Below are 26,938 nucleotides of genomic sequence, written 5' to 3' on the forward strand. Positions count from 1 at the left end.
CGCTACAAAGTTTCGTCCTCTGCCTTCAAGTGGATACTGTGATTTTCGGTAGGTGAAGATGGCACACTGTGATCTTTGCTACCCCAAAGCTAACTTGCAATGCAGCTTGCCATAGGCAGTTAGCTTCAATTAACACCCAGAACTCCTTATATGGGCAAAGATGGCCGCTTTGGATCCTATTTGAAGGCAAACTTCAGAGGTCTATTTCAAACACATCTCCTGACTTCCGATTAAATTGCGGGAAACGGCCCTGGGCCAAATCTGTGAACTGGTGAAAAAAAAAACCAGCGTTGCTTGCAGAGATGAAACCTCTGTCAGGTGCAGATCCGGCCCACAGGCAGATAGCGTATGACCGGTTTTCAAATATATTTTCCTTGTTAAAGAAGTGGAATGTTAATTTTACTGAGTAAAGATATTCTCATGGAAACCTGTTCTCATTCAATATGTGCCACTTTCGCCTAAAACAGGGAAGTGCTAGCATCACAGAGATAACAAAGGCGGTATCTGCATGGTTGCAAATACTACCTCTTGCTGCAGTTGTTGGTTATTGTGGCAGTTTTGTTTGGCTCCTTTAAAGCATGGTCTATCTCCCAATCAGCATCAACTTCTTCATTTCCATACCAAACCAGATATGTCAGCTCTACTACTACCCCCCCCCCCCCCTCCTCTGCCCGCCCCTCTCCACCCCCCCGCCCCGCCCCTCCCCCCACAGCCATTTCCATCTCATCTTAATGCATTGAAGGCATTCTTACACATTCTGTGTGTTCCTCTTTGAGGTAATCACTCTGAGTGTCACATGCCAGACCACATTTGGATATCACACACATTAAATCTAACTATCTTTCAGGATATTCAGCAACAACTAGGTAAATCCCCTGTGAGCTGTGAGTGTGTGAGTGTGTGAGTGTGTGTGAGTGTGTGTGAGTGTGTGTGAGTGTGTGTCGTGTGTGTCAGCGCCGCCCATCACAGCTGCAAATAAAGGCACTCCAAACCTGCTGGACCAGTTGGACCTGTGTGCAGTATCACATGTAAGTGTTTTCCTGCTTCCTACTTACATTGGTGTTTGTCTTTTTTACCCCCCTCCCATGAAATGAAAGACTTCACTAAGATGAACTGGTTTTATTCTGGGGCTTGCCAATATAAGGGCTAAGACACTGTCAGGTTTAAGCTCAACATCCAAACGTCTTCTTAGATATCAGCATTCGACACCCATCTCAGTGAGCAGCCAATTAGGGCAACGGCACAGAACCTGAGCCCGCCATTTTGACACTGAGGTAAATGTGAGGGGCAAGACCTGACTTGACTAAAAGGCGGATCTACGTTCATGTGAAAAAATCCCTGCAGCGGGCCCAGGGGTCACTCCCTTTCGAATAGTTTGGAGAACTGAAACTCTTTGGGAGATAATCTGAAACTCTTGGTTTAACAGGAACTGAACACTGATGTTCACCTGAAAAGGACCAAAATGACCAAAATGGGAGACGCACTGCTGGCATTTCATGTTTTCTTTATCGGTAAGTCCAAAGTTATTCTCTTTTTTCTGCTGAATACTTTTACCATCACCTCACTTAGGCATTTTGTGTGAGTTATGCAGTATATTTAGCAGACGGCAAAACTGTTTATGGAGTTATATTGTATGCCTCAATGTGGTTTTGAAATACTTTTTGATGAAACATGAAAAGACAGATGAAACTAGGATATGCTGCACATTCTCACAGAGGTAGATTAATGTCTCAGTCGGCCTATTTGCCACACCCTTCTCCTGTACTGTATGGAACATCATTCCATAGCATTATCATTAACTTAAAGGAGATTCTTGATTCCTTGATTGCATCATACTAATAATAAAAGGACTGGTTTCAGCCTAACTCCATCTTGGATCGTAGCTATTTCAACTATCCACTACTAAATTGACTCTGAGCTTGAGAAATACCTTAACAAGGACTGACAGGTGAATCCAGTGACACTAATTTGGAGGCTGTATCTCTGAGGTTGGGTGCGTTGTAGATCCACTGAGCTCCAGCCACAGCCCTTTCATTTTCATTCACTGCAAACGCCTCACCTGCTCCTCGTAGAAGGCAACGCCTTGGTAGCCATTGTGCTGTAAACAGACTTCACCTGTGGTTTTGGTCTTCTGTCCACTCCTATCAACGTGTTGTTGTTGTTGTTGTTGTTTTTGTTGTTATATCATATTTATCATTGTTGAAACAATACTCAGCTACATGAGACTTGGATCATTCAGCCATGTGAACTGTTCATCTATTTGATCTGCATTCAGAAAGGACTTGGCGTGTAGGCCATACAGGGTGTGTTTTGTGGTGACTAAAATAGTAGTGGTTTTCATTCACTAACAAATACTCCCCGGCAATTTGTTTGTGTGAATTAATAATAAGAGGAATAGTGTCGCTGCGTATTGGTTAAGATTTAGTTCATCAGTCATCTGCATATCATTTAAGGCCTGAGAACAGGAGTTACAATTAAGGCCCTGCGAACCAAAGCTGCAATGCCTCATAGTGTCCACCAGAAATGCAAGTCCTACCATTCTTGTGAGTCCTATTAGGGTGGTGGCTAGGGATTTACAAAGCAACAAAAGCTAAAGGGTCTAGAGGCAGGGGAACGGAAATCAAATCCATTCACCAGAATCCCCTCCACCGATGTTTTGAACTGCTACCATCAGGCAGAAGAAGTGTTCACAGGCCTCATCAGATCCATTTCCACAGGTGTATTAATCAACCACCATGCAGTCTGCATTCATAATCTGGTGCTTGATTTTATACACCTGTGGAAAGGGACCTGATGAAACCCATGAAAAGTGACCTTTTGGCCAGAGGCGATCTATCCATGGGTTTCCTCCGGTGCCTTTCCACAGGTGTATACAATCAAGCACCTGAATACAGGCTGCATGGTGCTGATCAAACCCAGGAATACACAACATCCTTCATACCAAAGACAATGCACACACAAAACACATGTCTTACACAAACACCCACTAGTTAAGACATTGCCTTCAATCAAAGAGCACATACTACATATACACAAATAACGCTTTTTGAATCTTGAATCTTTGAATTAGTCATCTTTAAGGTTCTGAATTGTACAGCACACTTCACAATGATTGGCACTCCTCGTAAAGATGAGTAAAAAGTGCTGTCGGCATAATCTCACCCTGAAGAAAATGTTCTTCTTTTTAAGAAAATCACTCCGAGAGAGAGTCTGAACTTTGAATGAGTAATCCATTCCCTGTTTGAGGTATAAAAAACAGTCTGTCTGTATATCTCAGCTCATTTTCATGTCACTGTTTGTCTCAAATTGGCCTGTTTGTTAACGCCACTCTTCTCCTTTGGAATGAGACTACCGCTTACACAACACCGCATATTTGGAATTGTTGGTTTCCTCTTGACAATCACCACGAGATTCCATAGAATTTTCAGATGTCAGATGCTCAGATTTCAGAATGCTCAGGTGCTCCATAGCTGACCCAGTAAAGTAGTCTACCATATATTACAATATCTACTGTACAGTATGTAGTCCACAGCATCAGGGCCAAGACAGGAAGCAGCTTGAGCTTTATTTTGTAGTATCGGATGAGTCCCCCAGCACCTGCCACTGCGGGCTCGCCTCATCCTGTCACAGGCAAGGGAAGGCCATTTTATTAATATAGCGCATTTCTTACCAAGGCAGTTGAATGTGCCTCACATCATCAGTTAGAACAAGTAAAAAGATGGAGTGTTAACCTTTAAAAGGGTGGGTTTTGAACATTCTAACACAAGATTCCATTCCGCAACAATTCAACATTCTAAAATTCTATGTTGAATTCAATGAACCCAGACATTCTTTAGAATGTTAATTTTCCAACACTCCAAACACACCGGTGTGACGGTACACTCTTAAGGGTCATTTAGAGAGCCCATGAGTAACAGGGGCAAGGAAAAACTCCCTAGAATTGGAGATAAAAATAGGAAGAAACCTCGGACAGATCCACAACTCCAGGGCCCAACCCATCTGCGTAGGGTCAGTTACAGTACAGTAGGTCATTTGTAGTATCAGAAAGTTCCAAAGGTACTGAAAGTAAACGTGAACGTGATGATGCACAAGGGAACTTTTTAAGCAACGTTGCTGCACACTGTGATTCTGACACATTCTTATCAGTATTGGCCAACTAAAGAACTTTAATCATCAGTAGGTGAATTGCTATGATAATCCAATCACAATACACGGAACTGGCTGATGATGGTTGCCCAGCCACATTGCTTAAAAAGTTGCCCCTAACTGTATGTCTATGTGAGTCCAATATTCAACCAATATTCATGTAAGACAGGTTGTCAAGTCTGACCGTTTTTGCATACGTTTTCTCTCCCTTTCTGTCATGACTGACCTTTATTTATACATATTTTTGTGTTGAAGGACTCTCCTTGGTCACGGCTATAAGTGTGACCATCCCCGAAGATGTCTACGAGTTTGCCCGAGGAGACAATATCACTCTGCCATGTACATTCACATCCAAAGTAGCTGATCCCAAACCAATTGTAACATGGACTGTGGAAGGTGACCAAGGCAAAGAGGTGAATATATTATCCATTATTTTCCTTGTTATGTCAAGTGGGCTTTTAATCATAAATGTTTGCTTGATTCTGTTCGGCTTTCTTACCTTTGTTTTACCTCACAGGTTACCATACTAACATACTACACTTCAATGAAGGTGCTGGACATCAAGAGTGTATATGAAGGTCGGGTTTCACTAGATCATAACATTCCCGGGAGAAGTGTTAACCTAAAGCTGAACAATATAGCGCTTGCGGACAACAAAAAATTTGAGTGTAAGATCCAAATCCCTGGAGATGATGAGGGTAAACTGACTGACACTGCCAGACTGGTGGTGCTAGGTAAGGCCATTTAAAATGAATTACAAATGTTCATCTCGGGCCTCATTCATTGAACTGCACTTTTAAATGATACACACTGAATTGAAACCATGTGACTCCATGGTAAAACCATTGCAATTAGGTTACTATGTTTTCATGACAGGCCATAGAAAAGCTTTCCAATGATGCGTACACATATATTGTCCGCATTGGTCCACACCACAGTTGCGACTGCGCATCAATGACACACATGTTCGACGCACGCAAATGTGCCACTTCTTTAACAGAGACCGAGCGAGCCACCCCAGTGACTCATCAAATCCAACTGATGACCATTTCACTTAGACAGTACACTACCACAGATAATGCACTACAATACCACATCTTAAAGAGCGCTGCAGTACAAACTAAAGAAATGTATATGACTGCACATCAATAGCAGTGCCAAAATAAAGACACAGATCATGTAATTGCTTAATCCTGTAAAGACCAGTATTGATTACTCCATCTCAATAAAAACATTCCAAAAGTCGTATTCCTGCCAACTATATTCCAATAGTAGACATTACACGGTGAAATGATGCCATCATGTGAAATGCAACAATCTTAAGCCGCACAATTCAGGCCTTTTTCCCCAATGCACCCCAATATGGCGTCTTAAGACATTCGACTGGTTTTGGCCTAGAGAGTCACATGTTAAATCCACATGAGAACTGTCTGAATGAAGTGAATGAATGCAGTGTAGTAATCTGCCTTTCTCATCCTCTTTAGTGGCTCCATCTCCACCCATTTGTGCGGTTGAGGGGAAGGAGGAGTACGGCCAGGATATCAAACTCACCTGCAAATCAGAGGAGGGCTCCCCGACACCCACATACAAGTGGCAAAGCCATGACGTCAGAAACACACCCAGGCCTCTCCCCCCTAAAGCTACCGACCGTAAGTAATTACACGTGTGAAAGTGTTTGTGTTCATTCATTCATTCATTCATTCATTCATTCATTTACCCTGTATTTCTTCTCAGAAGTTAATTCAGGGTAGTCCTCATTTTCAGTGATGAGTCCCACTAACATAATCATGATATCTTGCAGTGGCCGGAGTTTTGTCCCTCTTTAACATCACCTCCGAGACATCTGGCTACTACGTTTGCACGTCCTCCAATAAGATCCGATCGGCCACCTGCAACATGACTCTCTCGGTCATGCCACGTAAGATTGTCTTTATTTCTCTCTGCATAAAGAGTTCTAGAATCCCGCTGTCACCACACTGACCATATATACTGTACATATGTGTCTCCAAAGTGGCTTATACTTAAAAATGCAGTCTTAGCATTAACAAATGCTAACAAAAAATTTAGAAAAAATGTCATTCAACAGTATTTTAGAAACAAACTGGAATGTGCTAATGAGCAGTGCTGGGTGCTAAGTGCAGTACGGTCGACACACTGGATAGATAAGACTGTACGGTCGATAAGACTGTACGGTCGACACACTGGATAGATAAGACTGTACGGTCGACACACTGGATAGATCAGACAGTGCAGTACGGTCGACACACTGGATAGATAAGACAATGCAGTACGGTCGACACACTGGATAGATAAGACAGTACGGTCGACACACTGGATAGATAAGACAGTGCAGTACGGTCGACACACTGGATAGATAAGACCGTGCAGTGCGGTCGACACACTGGATAGATAAGACGGTACGGTCGACACACTGGATAGATAAGACCGTGCAGTCGACACACTGGATAGATAAGACCGTGCAGTCGACACACTGGATAGATAAGACGGTACGGTCGACACACTGGATAGATAAGACTGTGCAGTACGGTCGACACACTGGATAGATCACAGTGCAGTACGGTCGACACACTGGATAGATAAGACCGTGCAGTCGACACACTGGATAGATCAGACTGTACGGTCGACACACTGGATAGATCACAGTGCAGACACACTGGATAGATCAGACTGTACGGTCGACACACTGGATAGATCACAGTGCAGTACGGTCGACACTGGATAGATAAGACAGTACGGTCGACACACTGGATGGATAAGACATACAGTTGGATTTTTCCTGTAATGCATATGTTGTTTTGTTGCCTTCCTAAGTAATGATGTGCAATGTTAGGGGGGGGGGGGTTAAGCATAAGAGCTTAATGTTGTAGGAAAGTCTGAGTGCTTTTTTTGTTTCCTTCAACATTTGAATTATCTACACGTGCGCTATTCACATCATTTCCTCTCTCTCCCGACCGGTACTAACACTATTCCCTGGCCATTCTCGCTGCAGCCTCCATGAACGTGGGGATGACGGCAGGGATCATCGGGGGCGTAGTCGCCGCCCTCCTCATCCTACTGATCATCATCTACTGCTGTTGCTGCCGCAAGAAGAAGGAGGAGGAGGGGGGATACGCCATGGGGTGCGTCTTCAGTCACTACACTAACGCTTACAAATGTTTTAGATATACACTACATTACCAAACTCGGACATCCATGTCTTTATGGACCTTGCTTGGTGCACTGGTGCAGAGTTATGTTGGAACAGGAAGGGGCCATCCCCAAACTGTTCCCACACAGTTGGGAGCATGGAATTGTCCAAAATATCTTGGTTAACACTGAAGCATTCAGAGATCCATTCTCTGGAACTAAGAGGCCAAGCCCAGCTTAGGGAAGGCCCCTTCCTGTTCCAACATGACTGCACTAGTGCTCAAAGCAAGGCCCATAAAGACTCTGATGCCAGAGTCTGGTGTGGATGAACTTGACTGGCCTGCACAGAGTCCTGACCTCAACCCAACAGAACACCTTAGAGCACAGACTGACAGCCAGTCTCCTCATCCAACATCAGTGTGTGACCTCACAAATGCACTTCTGGAAGAATGGCCAAAAAAATCCCATAAACAAACTCCTAAACCTTGTGGAAAGCCTTCCCAGAAGAGTTGAAACTGTTACAGCTAAATAGGGTGGACCGAAGTCATATGGATTAAGAATAGGATGTGACTGAAGTTCATATGTGGGTCAAGCCCATTACTTTTGGCAACATAGTGTATATTTTGAGAGTTGTGGTCATTTGAGATGGTCTTGGTTGTAAATCCTGTTTCCTGTTTCCTTGCGTTCCAGAGAGCCAGAGGGCGGCCAGTATCATGACAAGGAGCCCGGCGACGACGCGGAGCACGGCAACCGCGAGAGAGCCATCGAGCGCGACCGACCCTCCGAGCGCAGCGAATCGGACTACGACCGCCAGAGCGACTACAACCACCGTAGTGACCGCTCCAATAGGGACGACCGAGATGACCGGTACGATGATCGCTACGATGATCGCTACGACGACCGCCGGGACCGCCGCGATGATCGCTACGATGATCGCTATGACGACCGCCGCGACCGCTACAGCGATGAATACGATGACCGTTCTACCAGTCGGAATCGTTATGACGATAGGGACAGGCCTCCCAGTATACCTCCAAACAAGCCCTCAAGAGATTACGACTAAACGGGGTGAACATACGGTGATCTATTTTCAGCTGATGCAATAACCAGGTATCTCTGGTGATTCATCCCTGAAAATTAACTAGAAAATACAACTTTGCATATCATTTTTATGGAGCCTGGGAGGTTTCATTAAGAGATTTGTTTTGGTGTTGTGTATCAAGAAAATGTGTGCTCATTTTTAGTAAATCTTTTTAGTAAATCATGCACCCATTAGGCTACCCAATAGTCCGTACTGCACGGTCTTATCTATCCAGTGTGTCGCATTTTACTAAGTCACGTATTCATGACTAAATTGTGGCCTCATTTGACTAAATTTGCTCTCGCCTGACTAAACTGTGCTCTCGTTTTAATGTAGTAATTTCGAGGAACACATTGCTGTTGATGTTCTGGTTTCTCCGTTTTCCCAATGTCAGTATAGCCTACAGATCTTGACAAAGGTGGATATACGTTTCCAGTATCTAGCTTTATGACTCAACATTCAAAATACTTTTTTAAATGTTTTTTTTTCTTTTTCATATTAAAACCTGGTTTTAATCATATTCTTAACGGATTGTGGTGATGCTTAGTTAAATATATAATCATTTAGCGTGATATAGCTTGACATTGCTTTCTTCGTGTTTTAAATTCTCTGATAAATACATTCCAAGATGTACATTGAGCCTTAGCATAGTGCCACATTTTGGCCCATGGACTAGTATTCTCCATGACACAGGCTAGGCTATATGTTACCGTGGATACAGCCATCTGTGAGTATAATGTAAATAAACAATGAAGTGACCTATTATTAATGCATGGGAAAAGTAAATTGTTTTTAACTTTCATTATGTCATGAGGTTTATTCTTCCGTATTACTACGATATCCGGAAGGCATGGTCATACTCCTGAATGATTATTTTTGTATGTAAAATGTGTAAATGTGTATGGGATTCATTCAATGCTGAATTAATTCGTGTTATATAAAATCCTTTCTCACACACGATTCAACTCGGGGCTCACTTAATGAGGTTGGTCTTCCATGGTGCGAAGATTAGCAATCTGGGATGCAAGCAGGTTATAGGGATATCATACTGGTAGTATCAGTGGTAGCATCGGTTATGAGGTTCAGTGCCCAGTGCCCACAGACTTCGGGTGCCTCTCATCATGCCTCCTCGATCCTCGATGCTCGATCCTCAATGGGCGTTCCCACTGATCTATAACTAACACTGGATAGACTATCCCATTGTTTCCCCCCCATCATTCTTTATGTAGATCAGTGACGATCGAGGCATCGAGGAGCGAGGGAGGACGTATAAACGCTGCATGAGACGCACCCTTCACCTACCAAAAGGACCCAAAGCAGCCATCTTTCCTTGGATCCGGATCTCCTTATATGGGCAAAGATGGCAGCTTTTGGGTCCTTTTGGTATGCGAACTTGAAGTGTTTAGGAGCAAAGTTAGACTGTGTCTGAATCATGTACACATGCTGGGCAGCGTGCATTTTCCGGAAGTTACGTCAGAATAGACTGTCCGAAAGTCAAGCGCTCTCACTAGATGGGTACTTTGTTTGGCGTGCATCGATGCATCTTTTTTTTTTTTGGCCATTTTATGGCTTTATTGACAGTGACCGTGGAGAAAGACAGGAAGTGAAGGGGAGAGACAGCAGGGGTGGGATCCGGAAAGGACCACGGGGCGGGAATCGAACCCGGGTCGCCGGCGTACGGTGCAGGTGCGCCACAGCTGGGGCCTCGATGCATCTTTTTTGGCCTCAGATATCCCATAATCCATTGCGTGGCGCAGGTCAAGCAAGACAACCCCCTCCTCGAGTCAGGTGACGCCAACTAGTTTGTGCTGTCCAAATGTAGGGACGCATACTGAGGAGCAAGCTAACTGAGACGCTACTGGAAAGAACGGTACTATACAGCGTGCACCCTTGACAATTGGACACGGCCTTAGAATCCAGTCTGAGCTCTCTTCCCAAACCCACTTCCCATCCATCTCCCTTCACTCATTTCCTGCCATCCCCCAAGGCCATCGCACCCCAAATCCAATAGTTGCTCATTCGCAGCATGACCGTGATCATTCCTGCTTGTTGTACGTATGTTATATTTCTACAATGTGTCTATAAATATCTATATATATTTAGCTCCTTTTTTTTGCTGCGTTTTGTGTCTTACCAAAAAGTGACATCTGCTGCTGGCCTCTTTTGTTTCCCAGTATATGAAGCCAGAAGTTGACGATAATTGTTGTGAGTAATGCTTCTCAATACATTAATCCTTTAACTAGATCCCGAAGACTATTCCAAAGATGTGGTTTAGTAGAAACACCAGGCCTAATTACCTGTCAGTGGTAAACCGCCCTATGGCTCTATGACCTCATAAGTGCTTTAATATAATGTACATGTGTACAGTATGTATGCCCTGATGTATTGCCTTATGTTTTATGGAACTGAGTGCGTATTTGTGCTGGCTACATGTTACGACCCAAATGGGCCCTCGGGGACATTAAAGATGATCCAACCCAATTCATATGGCTCTTGTGTTGAGAGGGTCACCGCTCACTCGGACTTAACAAGGTGTCTCAATAAACCGCCTCCGTAGAGCAACCAGTCTGACTGAAATGACTGCACCTCCAAAAAGCTCAAAGGGCAATTCTGTGAAGGTACGTAAAACATATGTCAGAATTATATATTTAAAAATGATATTAATTTGGCTAATGCTTTTATCCGAACTACTTATTCAACTAAGTCAATAGGGCTCGGGCACACGCGTTGCATTCTAGGAATATTGCCACCATGTTGGTAGCCCACCGAACGTAATAATTCATTCATTCGGATGCAGAAGACAAGAAGCAGAATATTTATAGTATTAGATATTCTTTTCCTCTTGCGATCATGGGTTGCGCTGTTACACCCCACTACACAGCAACTTACGACCAAGAAGGCAAAAACTAAGTTACAGGAACACACTAACAGGCGGGACCACCATCACAGCATAAGCAAACGTACAAAACGTCCAAAAGGCAGTTGACATGTTTATTGGCACTGGGAACAATGGCTTCCTATGTCAAATACTCCAGATGGCAAATTCATAGGCCCGAACAGCCAAACCTGGGATTTGGCACAAAGTTTCCTTGAGATGAGAACAAATAGATATAACAAAATGTTATGACAAAATGATGAAAGCAATGGATTCTGCAGGAAATGCATGATCTTTGGGGGGGAGAGGGGGGGGGTGTAAAACTGTACAAAAGCTCGTAATAAACAGCAGCACATGAAATATATGTACATATATGTATAGCATATAATGCTATAATATATGTACAGCATTCATAAATAAAGCAGGTGGCACTGGATGATTGGCTCTTCAACCGAAAACCTTAGAAATACATCAACTTTCCTGTGATTGGTCAACTGAGCCAAAGACGTGCTAATTAGCAGACGGCCTTTCCTGTGATTGGCCAGCTGAGCCAAAGACCTGCTAATTAGCAGACGGCCTTTCCTGTGATTGGTCAGCCGAGCCAAAGACCTGCTAATTAGCAGACGGCCTTTCCTGTGATTGGTCAGCCGAGCCAAAGACCTGCTAATTAGCAGACGGCCTTTCCTGTGATTGGTCAGCCGAGCCAAAGACCTGCTAATTAGCAGACGGCCTTTCCTGTGATTGGTCAGCCGAGCCAAAGACCTGCTAATTAGCAGACCGCCTTTCCTGTGATTGGTCAGCCGAGCCAAAGACCTGCTAATTAGCAGACGTTAGCCTGTCCTGTGATTGGCCTGTGGGACACGGGTGTCACGTGGCTTATGGGTCACCACTTCCCTCCCCAAACCCCCGGGTCACTTCCGTGCACAACAGTGGGGAAGTGGAAGGGGCAGTATCATAACAGCATGTCATAATGCCCCATCTAGTAACAGTATACAAAATAAAATATATATAATTTTAAATAGATATAAACATTTTACGAAAATAGAACCGTATCAAAACACACAAGTTCACAGTCTTCTCCCTGGAAGCTCCTCCTCCACACACACACACACACGCGCCCGCACACACACGCGCACGCACACACACGCACACACATACACACATTACTCGTTTCCCTCGACTCCATCGTATGTCCCAACATCCCAAAGGATGGCTATGGAAGGAGGGCAGTTAGTCTGAGGTATCGGCCAGTAATGGTCATCACTGAGACTTCAGGCTGAGGCCGGGGCTGGCCACGGGGTAGGAGTAGGCCTTGCCCAGCACGATGCGGTCACGCAGCAACTTGAAGAGGACGTAATAGTTGCAGAAGAGGATGAGGCCGAGAGACAGCGTGTGGTTCCACCGCTCCGAGCGCAACAGGGAATACAGCTGGTACACGATCACACTAGACTCGATCCCAATCAGAAGGTTGAGGATCCGCAGAGGCTTGTGGAACAGAAACTGCAGGCAGAAAAACGTAGAAGCGACCGAGAGTCAAAGAGGAGAGAACAATGTAAACACACAATGTAAAAAGAGTAAATATAAAATGACTGAGTCATCAGAGAGGATGTTTATGGTACTTTAAACAACAGAAAAAACAAAACAAAACAATAAAATACCTATGGAACTATGTCTCAAAAGGAACTAACCAAACTTAGAAATATAGACATATTGTACGTTTGAACCTGTTTCTGTTTGCCTGTATGCAATTCCATGTCTAATCTACCAGATATGACCACAACGCATTTTCAATGCATTTGACATGATCTCTTAAAACTCCATGACACTGTTTCTATTTGAATGGTCAGGCCAACAAAGCTTATTGAGAACAATCAAATCGAATCGAATTGACTAATTGAGGACATAGAATGGATCGAGTATTGTACTGTGTTCTCTGATGTTAAAATAGTATTCAACTTTGATTCATAAAAAATGAACTCAATTGCAATTTTACAAGCCCAATTAAAACCTTATATTTAGGCTGGGTATTGAAATGGTCCGTTTGACTAAATGGCGCCCTCTTCGGCAACCCCAATTGAACTTCAATGGCTTTGCGATATTTGACATCACAAGTAGGCCTTGTTCTAATTCGCCCATTTTTTAGTGGCTGTTTTTAAAGTTCAAGATTTTCGTAAAGAAGGAGGGCACAACCATGCCTCATGTTCGTGATAGCTCTTTGGTTATGCACAACCTCTCCTAATTCATCAAAACCAAGACAAAAATGATTTTGCTGAAAACAAAAGTTGGAATCGGTCAGAAGGAGAACTCACATAGAACCTGGCGTGGGACACGTCGGAGGGGAACGCTACATTGTAGGGCCCCACGGCTTTATACACGCAGCGACTGTGCCTCACCAGCACGCCCTGTGGCCAGATGGTGCTCTGCGACCACCTGCAGAGACATGCAGCAACCAACACAACGTCACCAACAGATTACAAGTATTCATACACACATGTACACACATGTACACACATGTATACACACACAAACGTATACACACACATGTAAACACACACATGTATACACACACACACACACCAATTAAAATGACACTGACATCTAAAAACCGACACAATATCCACATTCCTCTTTTCGTCAGTTTTCAAAAAAGAGAGAGGAGTGGAATCAGGAAGTGAGTGACAGCCAGTCAGAACTCAGTTGAGGTCGCTGTGTCTGACCGGAATACAGCAGCTTGCACAGTGGCTCTCCCTGCTGGTCACACTTACAAATGAAGCTAAATCATGTTATAGTTGTGCTCATAAGGCTACATACCCTGTACAGTACATACACATGCTAAAGTTGACTAAAAAAATGAATTTAAAAAAAAATTGGAAAAAATTCATTAATATTTTTTTTTTGTAAATTAATTATGTATTCAAAATGAATAACATTCTTCCTTAACATACAGGGACATACATGTATCCTATGTTAAATTCCCATAGAGGCAGGCATATTTTTATTTTTAAAGGCCAGTTATTTAATGGATCCAGGATACTATGCATTTCTGATAAAGTTCCCTTGCCCGTTGGAATTAAAATATCCCCACATCATCACATACCATTCACCATAGCTAGAGACTGCCATGGTTTTATTTCAGTTAGCCTAATAGCTGGTTTGATTTGCATTAAGAGATGATCCCATGTAAAGTACTCCATGCCAATAATGAGATATGGTGAGGAGTATGTGATGATGTGGGACTATTTTAATTCCACAGGCCAAGGGAACTGTATCAGAATGCATAGTATCCAGGATTCAGGAAATAACTGGCCTTTAAAAATAAAAATCTGCCTGCTACTAATGGGAATTTGACAGGATGTATATGTATGGCCCCTGTATGTTAAGGAACAACGTTTATTTATTAAGTATTCTGGATCCATTAAATAATAATGTCAGTGTCACTTCTTGCCAGATTAATCCCAGTTTCTGTGGGTGTCTCTTTAATATCTTCCTGTATCTCAACTCAAAATCATCCCACCACCTTAACCCTTTTGTGTCTGCGTCCTAAAAGCACCCGTTTCATCCCACCCCCTTAACCCTTCTGTGTCTGCGTCTTACAAGCGCCTGTTTCGTAACAGGCATCTGCTAAATGGATGAATGTAACTAATGTAGTTTGAAGCACATTACAGTTCCTTCTGCCATGGCATGAGCGGCCCTCTGCAGGCGATTACCAAACCAGCAACTTTCTAGTTTCGGGTAGGAAACTGCAACCCCCGGAAATCCCCTCTCCGAAACTGAAACAGAAAAGAGCTGCTAGGCCACAGGGATTCGGAGATCGCTCTCTACAGACTGCTCTCGGTGCACTCAACAGTGAGTAAGACTGTAGAAACTGAAACCCAGCTGGTTTAAAAAACTATTCGGCTTGGCATGATCTGATTGGATGGGGAAAAAAAAAAAAGTTTGGCGAACTTCACCCTCCCTATAACAGACGTAATACACTGTGCTAGCATAGTTTGCTACTGTAATTAAAAGCAGAGGGAGGATCCCACCAAAAGGTTCTACATTCCATAACAATAACTGAATAAATATAATGTATCGTTTATCTCAGTGGTTCCCAACCTGGGTCTGGGGCATCAAACACCACGGTCACCATGGTTTTAGCTTCTAGCACTTTGAGCTCATTGATTTGGTGTAAAGTGCAATACAAACAAAATTTACTAATTTTTTTTTCCCCATGTTGTTCATGTGTTGATTCACAGGTGTGAGAAAAATATATGTCATTACATTTCATAAAAGTATGAAATGTAAGGGTGTCTATGGGTGGCTCTCAAACACTCTCCTCGATCCTCGAGGGGCGTTCCCACGGATCTATAACTAACACTGGATAGACTGTCCCATTGTTGCCGCCCCATCATTCTCTATCTAGATCAGTGAGGACGAGGATCAAGGAAGGAAGGAAGGAAGGGAGGAAGGAAGGGAGGGTGTATAAGAGACCAAATGAGAGGCACCCTCTGTGCGGAGGGGCCTCAGGTGATGAAAAGCCCAGCCCAGGTGAGCGGCCCCCTACTGTATGTGCGGAGGGGCCTCAGGTGATGAAGAGCCCAGGTGAGAGGCACCCTACTGTATGTGCGGAGGGGCCCAGGTGAGAGGCGCCCTACTGTATGTGTATAAGAGACCAAATGAGTGTACTGTATGTGCGGAGGGGCCTCAGGTGAGTAAGAGCCCAGGTGAGAGGCACCCTACTGTATGTGCGGAGGGGCCTCAGGTGATGAAGAGCCCAGCCCAGGTGAGAGACACCCTATGTGCGGAGGGGCCTCAGGTGAGTAAGAGCCCAGGTGAGCGGCGCAGGACTCACAGGTGTTGCGGGGCGTTGCTGTAGGAGCCGTGCTCCAGCCGCTGCCAGCGTCCCAGGTGTGCAGCCGAGCGGTGCAGCAGGTCGCAGTAGCTGGGCGGCAACAGCTGACTCATCAGCATCACGAAGGCGTTGATCCACACCATGATCAGGTGCTCACACGACCAGCGCATGTCGTAGTACTGCGTGCTCTAGAAAACACACACACACACACACATATATCATATAGACATATAGAAGACCAAGCACATGTCATAGTACTGGGTACTCTATCAAACAGGAGGCACATGGACGTAGATATCAGGAGGAACATGGATGTAGATATTATAATACCATGCCAAGTTTGTTACGTTTAAGGTTATGGTATTTGGCAAACGATTTTGTCCAAAGTGACTTACAGTCTATAAATACTACATTAGCTAATAAAAAATAAAATAAAGTTGAATAGCCTACATTAAGCATATTGAAAATAGTAATAATAACAACATTATCAATAATAAATAATATCAAATATCAGAAATATATCAACTAAAAACCTATAAAACATACAAACAACAAACCATAACTTGATTAAGTGATTAGCTGATCAAACCATAACTTGATTAAGTGATTAAGTGATCAAACCATAACTTGATTAAGTGATTAGCTGATCAAACCATAACTTGATTAATTGATTAAGTGATCAGCTGATCAAGTAACCAGAGAGCCTCCAGCCCCTCAGGAAACTGACCTTGACGAAGCAGAGGGGCAGGAAGGCCACATAGTATGCGCTGAAGAGCGAGTTGAAGAGCACCTCCTTGATGCGCCGGTTGAAGTTGCTCTTGAGCTCCTCCACCTCGGTGCGGATGAGCTCGGGGGAGTGTGGGCAGGTGTGTGTGGGGACGGGGGTGGGGCTGCTGAACTGCTCGCGCAGGTTCTCCCGCAGCAGGCTCATGAACTCTCTGGGCCGGATCAGCGCCGGCCCCTCCACACCGTCCCGCTCCGAGAGGCTGCAGTCGGTCGGAGACGCCACGCCACCCCCTCGGCTCTCCTGGTGGAAGCAGCACAGCGGGACGTAGACGCCAAACCTGCCCACAAACCAACCGGATCATTAGGGACACAAAGCAGGCCAACAACGCCAGACTCCAGCCGTACAGTCCAGCCGTACAGTCCAGCCATACAGTCCAGCCATACAGTCCAGCCATTAGGGTTGGGTGTCGTTTGAATTTGAACGATTCCGATTCTGATTTCGATTCCTTGTTTCGATTCCGGTTCCTAACGATTCTCGGTTCCGATTCTTGTGCGAGGCAGGGTCAAAAAAATTTGGATATTTTAAATGAGCTAGCTAACCAAAGGTCGTTCTGAATGACATTTACTATACATTTCTCACAGGGCTGTTTTCAACTACAATATAAATATCAAATCTATGAAGTGTCGTCTTGTTGCCTCAGCTCAGTTATGCAAACACCTTCGTTGGTGTTTAGCGGCTTCTTCTTCCGGTACGCGGACTGGGAATCGATACTAGGAATTGAAATTTAAACGTTTGAACGAATCCGGGAGAATTGGAAAGCTAGTCCCGGTTCCCATCGATTCTCGATACCCAACCCTACCAGCCATACAGTCCAGCCGTACAGTCCAGCCAACGATGACTCAGCGGCAGTGGCTCAGGAGGTAGAGGAGTCGTCCAGTAACTGGAAGGTTGCTGGTTCGAGCCCAACTCCTCCTGACCTTGTGGAAGTGTCCTTGAGCAAGACACCTAACCCCAGTGCTCCCGATGAGCAGGTTGGCGCCTTGCATGGCAGCCTCCGCCATCGGTGTGTGAATGGGTGAATGTGAGGCATGATATGTAAAGCGCTTTGGGTGCTCGCAGAAGCCGAAAAAGCGCTATATAAATGCAGTCCATCATCATCACCATCACTCAAGATTGGTGACTCAATACTGTGGTGCAAACCATCAAGAACTAAAATGATGTTTAACTTGCTCATGTTCAACTCATACTCCATCCTCAACCTGTCTCTGTATCACCTTGTGATATTTCAGTTTGGGAAATTTGGAAAAATCCACCTTCTTCTTAATTTATGATTGTGCTGAGCCACCCGTTAGCTGGGTAGAGTGGAGTCACTAATGACTTAATTTGGACAGTGAGAGATGTGCTACATGTTAAGAGGCTTTGCCGGGGGAAGAGTCAGCGACAACACCAGCGACTGCAGAATGAGCCATCCGCTGCAGTGTCTTCGTGGCGTGGCCGTCTGTGATCTCCAATCATACAGCACAGCTGATGATACACAGGACAACTATTTGGGCAACGTTGCTGCCAATGTTCCTGCTATGAGCCTAAACCAGATATACACCAAATTTCAAAAACGGAATTTATTTTAGGGGGTTAGTAACTTCATGAGCTGAAAAAAGTGATGTCGCTACCACTCCTCCACTCCTATGGAGATTTCTCTAGTACTAGGGGTGTATACCTTGCCAAAGAACAATGACAGCATTTGTCCCCCCAGTCGATACCGATGGCCCAAATTTGAGGCCCAGGCTCATGGACTAATATGAAATGACTGCAGTCGTCGTAGTAGTTGTGAGTTAACTCAAAGTTAAGCATCCGAGTGTCTTGAAAAGCTCTATGCACAATACATGTATTACCATCAGCAGTAGTGGTACTCACGGGTAGCCTAGGAACAGCAGGTTGAGCACAGAGTGGTTCCTGAACAGGTTGACCAGCGTCCAGCACAACACCCAGCCACAGAGCGTCAGCAGGCCGAGCCGAGCGGCGATCACCAGCACGTACCGGACCAGGGAGCAGGGGCTGCTCTGGGAAGCCTAGGGACACACACACACACACACACACACACACACACACACACACACACACACATGTACGTCCACGCGCACACGCACACGCACACGCACACGCACACGCACACGCACACGCACACGCACACGCACACGCACACGCACACGCACACGCGCACACACACACACACACACACACACACACACACACACACACACACACACACACACACACACACACACACACACACAGACACAGACACAGACACAGACAGACACACACACACACACACACACACACACAATGTAAAAGCTCTGGGACTGGAAATATACGCTCCACAGAATGATGATCACATGTATATCTTATTTCTCCAGTGCACTGATAAACATTGCACGTTCAGCAGAAATATTCGGTGAACATGTCACCATCATGATTTTTCTGTCAGATATTGCAGAATGGATTTGCAATAAACATTTGTAAAAGTGTACTTAATAAGAGGGTGAGAGTGGTTGAGCGAGATGTTGACAGTCCTATCGGCTGACCAAATAATGACAAACACTGATTTTATTACAATCAATGTGTTGTTCACAAGTCAACAGGTGTGTTTTGCTGTTGTTGTTGTTGTTGTTTGTTCATACAGACCTCTAAGATGATCGTCCACACGAGTCGCCTGGCTAGCATAACAGTGATGAATACTGCCAGATGGTAATCCATTAAGTGGAAGTTCTGCAAACACACACAAAACAAACGCTAGTAGCTATTCAGAGGAGTAATAACACACACACACACACAAAATGCTAGTAGCTATTCAGAGGAGTAATAAAACACACACACACACTCACACTCACACTATGCTAGTAGCTATTCAGAGGAGTAATAAAACACACACACACAAAATGCTAGTAGCGATTCAGGAGTAATAAAACACACACAACGCTAGTAGCTATTCAGGAGCAATAAAACACACACACACACACACAAAACGCTAGCAGCTATTCAGGTGTAATAAAATACAGTACACACGCACACAAAACGCTAGCAGCTATTCAGGTGTAATAAAACACGCACACAAAACGCTAGCAGCTATTCAGAGGACTGATAAAACACACACACAAAACGCTAGCAGCTATTCAGAGGACTGATAAAACACACAGACACAAAATGCTAGCAGCTATTCAGAGTAATAACACAAACACATGACTGAACATGTTGCTGGAGATGATTCTTTGAATGAGTAGATATTGGTAAGTAAGCAAGTAGGTAAGTCTTATTTATTTATACAGCACAAGTAAGACCAAAGTGCTTCACAAAGAAAATAAATAAAACACAGCAGGCAGTGACAACAAGACTGACCAGCATGAAAGTGCTGTTAGCGCATGTAGCGTAGCGTAGCGCAGGTCTCAAGACTGATCAGCATGAAAGTGCTGTTAGCGCATGTAGCGTAGCGCAGGTCTCAAGACTGATCAGCATGAAAGTGCTGTTAACGCATGTAGCGTAGCATAGGTCTCAAGACTGATCACCATGAAAGTGCTGTTAGCGCATGTAGCGTAGCGTAGGTCTCAAGACTGATCACCATGAAAGTGCTGTTAGCGCATGTAGCGTAGCGTAGGTCTCAAGACTGATCAGCATGAGAGTGCTGTTAGCGCATGTAGCGTAGCGTAGGTCTCAAGACTGATCAGCATGAGAGTGCTGTTAGCGCATGTAGCGTAGCGTAGGTCTCAAGACTGATCAGCATGAAAGTGCTGTTAGCGCATGTAGCGTAGCGTAGGTCTCAAGACTGATCAGCATGAGAGTGCTGTTAGCGCATGTAGCGTAGCGTAGCATAGGTCTCACCAGGGAGGTAGAGGCTGCAGGCTGGCTGTAGGGGTACCACCACACTGTTCTGTAGATGTTGATGTACTGCACAAACAGGGCCACCAACAGGTAGAGAAAGAGCAGGAACTCAAACAGCAGACTGTTGTCCAGGGGGAGGTCTGGAATACGCGAATGACGAACTGGCTCCGGCGTGATCAGGGCCGTCAGTGGAGGAGCGGACAGTCCTACGGAGGTGCTACTCCTGCAGGAGTACAAGAAAACACTGTTGCTATTGGATATGCTGGATCACTTGGATATACTGCTGCTATTGGATATGCTGGATCACTATGCTAAGCTAGGCTAACGGTGTCACCCACTTCCAGTAATCTATGCTAAGCTAAGCTAACAGTGTCACCCACCTGCAGTAAACTATGCTAAGCTAATGGTGTCAATATTGGCTATTGCAAGCCTGCATTCCCATCTCTAACTCTAGCGGTAGACGGCCAAGCTAACTTCACAAAAAGTCTGCGTGTTCCTGTACAGCCGGCAGTTCCTAATGCTGAGGGCCCTTAAACCATGAAGTCCAGTGTTTAATAAAGCTGAGGTGTCATAGATGCACACACTTCATTATTATTGCATAGTGTGTGATATACCACTGTGTAATGAGTGTAGTCTGTGTGTGTGTGTGTGTGTGTGTGTGTGTGTGTGTGTGTGTGTAAGCACGTGGTGTGTTGAGGGACCCTACCTGTTGCGTAGCCCTGTGTGTGTGTGTGTGTGTTGAGGGACCCTACCTGTTGCGCAGCCCTGTGTGTGTGTGTGTGTGTGTGTGTGTGTTGAGGGACCCTACCTGTTGCGCAGCCCTGTGTGTGTGTGTGTGTGTGTGTGTGTGTGTGTGTGTGTGTGTGTGGAGGGACCCTACCTGCTGCGTAGCCCTGTGTGTGTGTGTGTGTGTGTGTGTGTGTGTGTGTGTGTGTGTGTGTGTGTGTGTGTGTGTGGAGGGACTCTACCTGTTGCGTAGCCCGTTGCCGTTGACGAGTCCCCCCCCCACCAGCGTCTGCAGAGAGGGCAGTGCCGCCCTGCTCAGCTGCTGCCGGCTCGGACCCCTGCGCCCCCCGGGCATGGCCGGTCTCCACGGTAACCACAAGGCCAGCGGCTCCCAGCCACGTCTCCACAGCTCCGCTCAACACAGAGCAACCACTGCAGAGGAGAGTAAACAACAACAACACTGTTTATTAACACAGAGCAACCACTGCAGAGGAGAGTAAACAACAACAACACTGTTTATTAACACAGAGCAACCACTGCAGAGGAGAGTAAACAACAACACTGTTTATTAAGGGCTCCGCTCAACACAGAGCAACCACTGCAGAGGAGAGTAAACAACAACACTGTTTATTAACACAGAGCAACCACTGCAGATGAGAGTAAACAACAACACTGTTTATTAAGGGCTCTGCTCAACACAGAGCAACCACTGCAGAGGAGAGTAAACAACAACACTGTTTATTACACAGAGCAACCACTGCAGAGGAGAGTAAACAACAACACTGTTAGGGAATACATTCGTACGTACACACAATATAACACAGGCCCAAGTAACTAGTGACGCATTAGCAGCACATACATGTATGATGCGGCAAAAGTCAAAACCAAACTTCATATTCAGTATCAAGGTGCAATAGCAGAGGAACTTTCTCCTGAAAGTTTTCAAGGAAATGCCGTATGCACTGTATGGAACAGTGGGCCACACCAGCTCCTATAAGCACACACTACTGCGGACGCATAATGATGTGCTGATAACCGATGCCGATGCTTTATTCGCTTACTTAGTTTTTGTTGTTAATAACATCCTTCAGTGGAATGGAAAGGGAAAATACTCTTTCAAGCCGTCATAGCATAAGATTTACCTACTGTAGCGCAGAATTGATGCAACATAACAACTACACACCAATCACGGACATCGGTCAATATCATAGAAATTTACAGATAACCGATATCAGTCAACAAGGCTGAAATTGTCGGACACCAATGTTGGCGATTTATCGGTGCATCCCTACAGGTAATTTTATCTCCTGTTTCAGGGTAGGTTATTGTCCCTGCATCCAGGAACCATACTGCCCTCCTGAAGAAGGTCCATGGAGTACAATACACCTTCTGATGCAACGTCGTTTCTTGCAGTTGATTGAATCAGTCTTAAAGGAAACAGGACAGAACTGTAATACCTCTAGAGTACACTATACACCCTGACATTGTTTAGATAAAAGGGTGCAAGGTTACACATTTTTTTTTTTTTTTTAGCAGTTGTGAAACACTGGAAGTTTTTTAGTGTTCCCTTAATTTTTTTGAGCAGGGTATGTGGTACTTTCCAAGGACTGCCGATGACAAACAACCTCTACATTCTGGAGAACTCAAAATGTTGTCTAGCCTGACCCATGTGTCACTGCACCTGGAGACGTAAGCGAGTTTTAAAAATCACTGGCGGGTTTGCTTGAGAACAAAGCAGTCGAGGAGTTGGTGTCATCCTATGCCAGTTGTGTACCTTAATAAACAACCTTGTTTCTAAAGCCGTCCTTCAGAGCATCTGGTCCTTTGGTTTGATCTGTGTTCATGTGCTCAAGCAAGAGCAGGGCAAGCTGCAGCACATGATTAGGATAGCAAGTAGGGGCACTGGGTGCAGAAGTCAGACGTCAGCTTCTCAGACACGCAAAGATTTTATTTGAGCAAGGCCGAGTGCATCCTACACAACAGGTTCCAAGTAAGCCTTCGGGACAAAGGAAGGATGCTCCAAAGGATAATGACTTGCTGATCAAATAAATAAGCTACATATTTATGCATTTATCTGCATTATTATGCCTTATGTGTCTCTCTGCACCTTGACCACCTGAATTTCCCTCTTTGAGATAATAATGAGAATGATGTACCTCCACAGCCTTGGCCTTGCCTGCTACAGAATCAGCTTCGCAACTTTGCTCTCCTCCAAGCCAGTCAACCACAAATTACTTCATGGCAATTGTGCAATAGCCTACTATTTGCATTAAATCGTGACCCATCACCTCGTCAGTTGACATGGCTCTTTGGAAATGATATATGGCTGTTTGTAAACAAATCCACATGTACGGTGTCCGTATATATGTAGGGAAGCGTGCTCGCCATAGCTGCTGCCTGCTGTTTATGACAGTTGTGCAACGCACAAATCCTCTGCAACCGCACGGGGAAGCCCAGCGGCAACACAAGAAAGACAGAAACTGCACTGGAACCCTTTAACATTAGAAAGGCTATGGCGGGTCATTTTGACTGCTAAATTGTTTTTTTTTAAAAACTGTTCTGCTGGTGAAGTTTTGAGTTTAAACAACAGTCCCAATGGCCACCTTAGTAGTTCTAATAGTTTTAACATTCTTGGCTGTTCTCTTGTGAACTCGTCCACAGCTACTGACCGGGACAGTAGAACTGTGTTTGTGCAGGAGAGACAGAATTGACCAATTGCTTTGAGACGAGTCATGGTGTTGCATTTAGAGTGCATCATCTATTTTATTGAGCTAACTGTTCTCTTTGAAGATATGATGGAGGAAGCCTTCAAGAGGAAGAAGTCAAGTATGTAGATCTGGTAGCAGAAGTGAGGGAGCACGTTTGGCAAGCACACAGAAGACCAGTAGAAATAGGTGTTGGCGGTTTGGTAGCAACGTCACCCACAACGCTGCAGTTGGATTCTGGTTTCTGAGGACGGTCACTGAAAGGAACCGTAAAACAGACTCAGACTGCTGAAAAGGCAAACTGATGGATATGGTTGAGGCGCTCACAGGCTACTTAAGGTCACGTTGTGACCTGGACTGAGGCGATCTCCGGCTACTTGGGGTCACGTTGTGACCTGGACTGAGGCGATCACCGGCTACTTGGGGTCATGTCGTGACCTGGAGCCTGAGATGTGTGAAATCGCTGGGTTTTTTTTAGCAGTAGTTGTTGGTGCGTTGTTGAGCAGTAGTTGTTGGTGCGTTGTTGAGCAGTAGTTGTTGTTAGTAGTAGTTATTTCCCTGTACGTCCCCTGCTCCGAATCCTAACCACCAATCAGAGCATTGCTTCAGACACTAGTTAAATATGCTGTTTTTGTGTGTGTGTGTGTGTGTGTATGTGTGTGTGTGTGTGTGTGTGTGTCGTTGTCATTGCCGAGCAATCCTATGGAAGTTTTCTAAGACCGCTCAGAAGTCATTTTGATGGTAAACTATCTTGTAATCGGGAGAATGGTGAATGGCACGCCTACTCATCTGTAACCTGCACGTCTCTGGAGAACAAGCCCTGAGACTTCGCTCTCACCAACCTGGAGAATCACAGATTAGGCTACTTTATGGAAATTGTACAATAGCCTATTTGAATAAAATAGTGTAATATTACCTTGTTAGTCAGTATGGTTCTAGTGATTTTTTTTCTGGTTTGTAAACAAACCCACATGTGCCTTGTCCAGGGGAAGGGTGCAAGCCATGAGTGGGAGCGTGCCTCTCATTTAATCTTTTATACATCCTTCCTCAATCCTCGTCCTCACTGATCTACATAAAGAATGATGGGGCGGCAGCAATGGCATAGTCTATCCAGTGTTAGTTATAAATCAGTGGGAACGAGCGTGGAGGACCGAGCATCGAGGATCGCAAAGAGATGTTGAGAGGCACCCATAGCCTAGGACAGTTGTGTAAAATACAGACTACATACTCCGCAACTGTAGAGGGAGCTCAGTCGGGGGACAAAAAGAAGTTTCCATTCTATATAAATGTAATGTACAATAACATTTTAATTCCCAAAGGAAGTGTTGACCAAACTATTTTCTCTGCCAACATTCTACTTACTATGAGGAGATGTCAAGGTACACACAAATATTAAACATAAGTCAGAAACACATTTGTTCATCACCCCCAGCCTACCCACCTCTAAAAATAAAAAGTATTTTGACACAATAATGTTGCCATACTAGCAAATGTATTGATTGGAGTCTACTATCTCTTTCTATTGTTACACGCTTTCATTTTCTTTTTTTGTGTTCAGTGCGACACAAGGGGGTGGTAGGGTCAAGCATCCTTTTTATGTATTCGTTCAGTTCCTCTATTTTGGCTACATAGCATGGCAGTTAATATTAGCGGACATTTTGCTACCTCTGAGTGGAACTATATGCCGTGTTTGTAGTGTGATTGGCTTTTACTCTCAAGCAAGCAGGCAATAACAATCTTTGACCAATAAACTGTATCAAGATGGGGAAAAGTGCGAAACGGTTACAGATTTCATAGTCAGTTAGGTTTAGAAGTTGTATCATTAAATGCGATTTAGATAACCTACAATTTAGGCCAGTTTAGTGGTTTAGCAGAGTAAACACTGGATGAACTGATTTTTCCCGTTTGGGGTAGTTTAACGGTTTCAGCACTCAATAGCATACACATAAATTGGCGTCAATGCAGCCAAACCCTCACTTTACCCAACATTTACCAGCATGGTTGGCCAGTTAGTTTACGAAGCAGAATACCTTATCACTCAAAATTGTGAGAAACAGGCATGTGGCAAACTTGAGCCCTTAGCTTTAACGCGTCAAACCTGGCCTCATGACCAAATTCTGCTAAAGTTGATCTAGGACAGGGACCTGTCCAAGCTAATTTGACTGATTAGCAAAATGCATGCTAGAGTGACGTTAGCTGATAGTTAATGCACCGTAATAAATAGGGTAAAAAATAGTAGCATTGTATTCAACCTGTTAAAAACATTACTTACCGTGACAATTGACGCCAGGAGCTGGTGGTGTAGACTAAAAGACATCAGTGAATTACCAACAAATTAAGTTGGGAAGAACATTTGTATCCATTGGATGATACCCTGGAACAGACTGGAAGCTTGTGTAAACAAAACCACTTGCAATACCGTTCCCTGTGTTCTAAAAATGGCCAATACTGAGTTTTAAAGTAAAGTTAGAAGCATCTGCAGTGCACCAGTTGAGTTCACACAGCGTAGAAACCGACGTGGCAAAAACGAGCCCTACTTACCACCACGTCATCATTTACGCGACGTTTTGATGCGCGTCGCGGTGCCCTACTGCACAGCCGCAGTTACAGCAATGAGGATTGAAAGTTGTAGACAAATCTTTGATTACACAAGGCAGGGGCTGATGTGGTGCTGCTCATTTGTAGTGTGTAGGACAGCTGAAAGCCAACTTGTTCTGTCTAAGGTCACTGCATGTGAATCTTAAATCGCAGGGAATTCCGATAAGAAACGTGGGTCAAAATGATGCACAGGAAGCAGTGTAGCCCACATTAAAAAGTGCTAGAA

General features: G+C 44.6%; 2 protein-coding genes across 2 annotated transcripts; one reads left to right on the plus strand and one right to left on the minus strand.

Annotated features, from left to right (window-relative positions):
• Positions 1-1,177: 1,177 nt before the first annotated feature.
• Positions 1,178-9,334, plus strand: LOC134070808 (cell surface A33 antigen-like). Its single transcript, XM_062527256.1, has 7 exons — positions 1,178-1,511; positions 4,402-4,559; positions 4,664-4,880; positions 5,631-5,795; positions 5,948-6,064; positions 7,157-7,286; positions 7,984-9,334. The coding sequence occupies exons 1-7, from the start codon at positions 1,463-1,465 to the stop codon at positions 8,354-8,356; spliced, it is 1,209 nt and encodes a 402-aa protein (XP_062383240.1). The 5' UTR covers positions 1,178-1,462; the 3' UTR covers positions 8,357-9,334.
• Positions 9,335-11,351: 2,017 nt separating this feature from the next.
• Positions 11,352-26,669, minus strand: tmem39a (transmembrane protein 39A). The gene is made up of 9 exons (XM_062528028.1): positions 26,387-26,669; positions 21,652-21,841; positions 20,684-20,906; positions 19,493-19,576; positions 18,722-18,876; positions 16,808-17,144; positions 16,081-16,268; positions 13,559-13,679; positions 11,352-12,749 (listed from the first exon to the last, which is right to left on the minus strand). Exons 2-9 carry the CDS (start codon positions 21,762-21,764, stop codon positions 12,510-12,512), a joined length of 1,461 nt encoding a protein of 486 aa, XP_062384012.1. The 5' UTR covers positions 21,765-21,841; positions 26,387-26,669; the 3' UTR covers positions 11,352-12,509.
• Between the last annotated feature and the right edge of the window lie 269 nt (positions 26,670-26,938).

This window comes from Sardina pilchardus, chromosome 23 (assembly GCF_963854185.1).
Source record: "Sardina pilchardus chromosome 23, fSarPil1.1, whole genome shotgun sequence".
In the NCBI taxonomy this organism is placed as follows: domain Eukaryota; kingdom Metazoa; phylum Chordata; class Actinopteri; order Clupeiformes; family Clupeidae; genus Sardina; species Sardina pilchardus.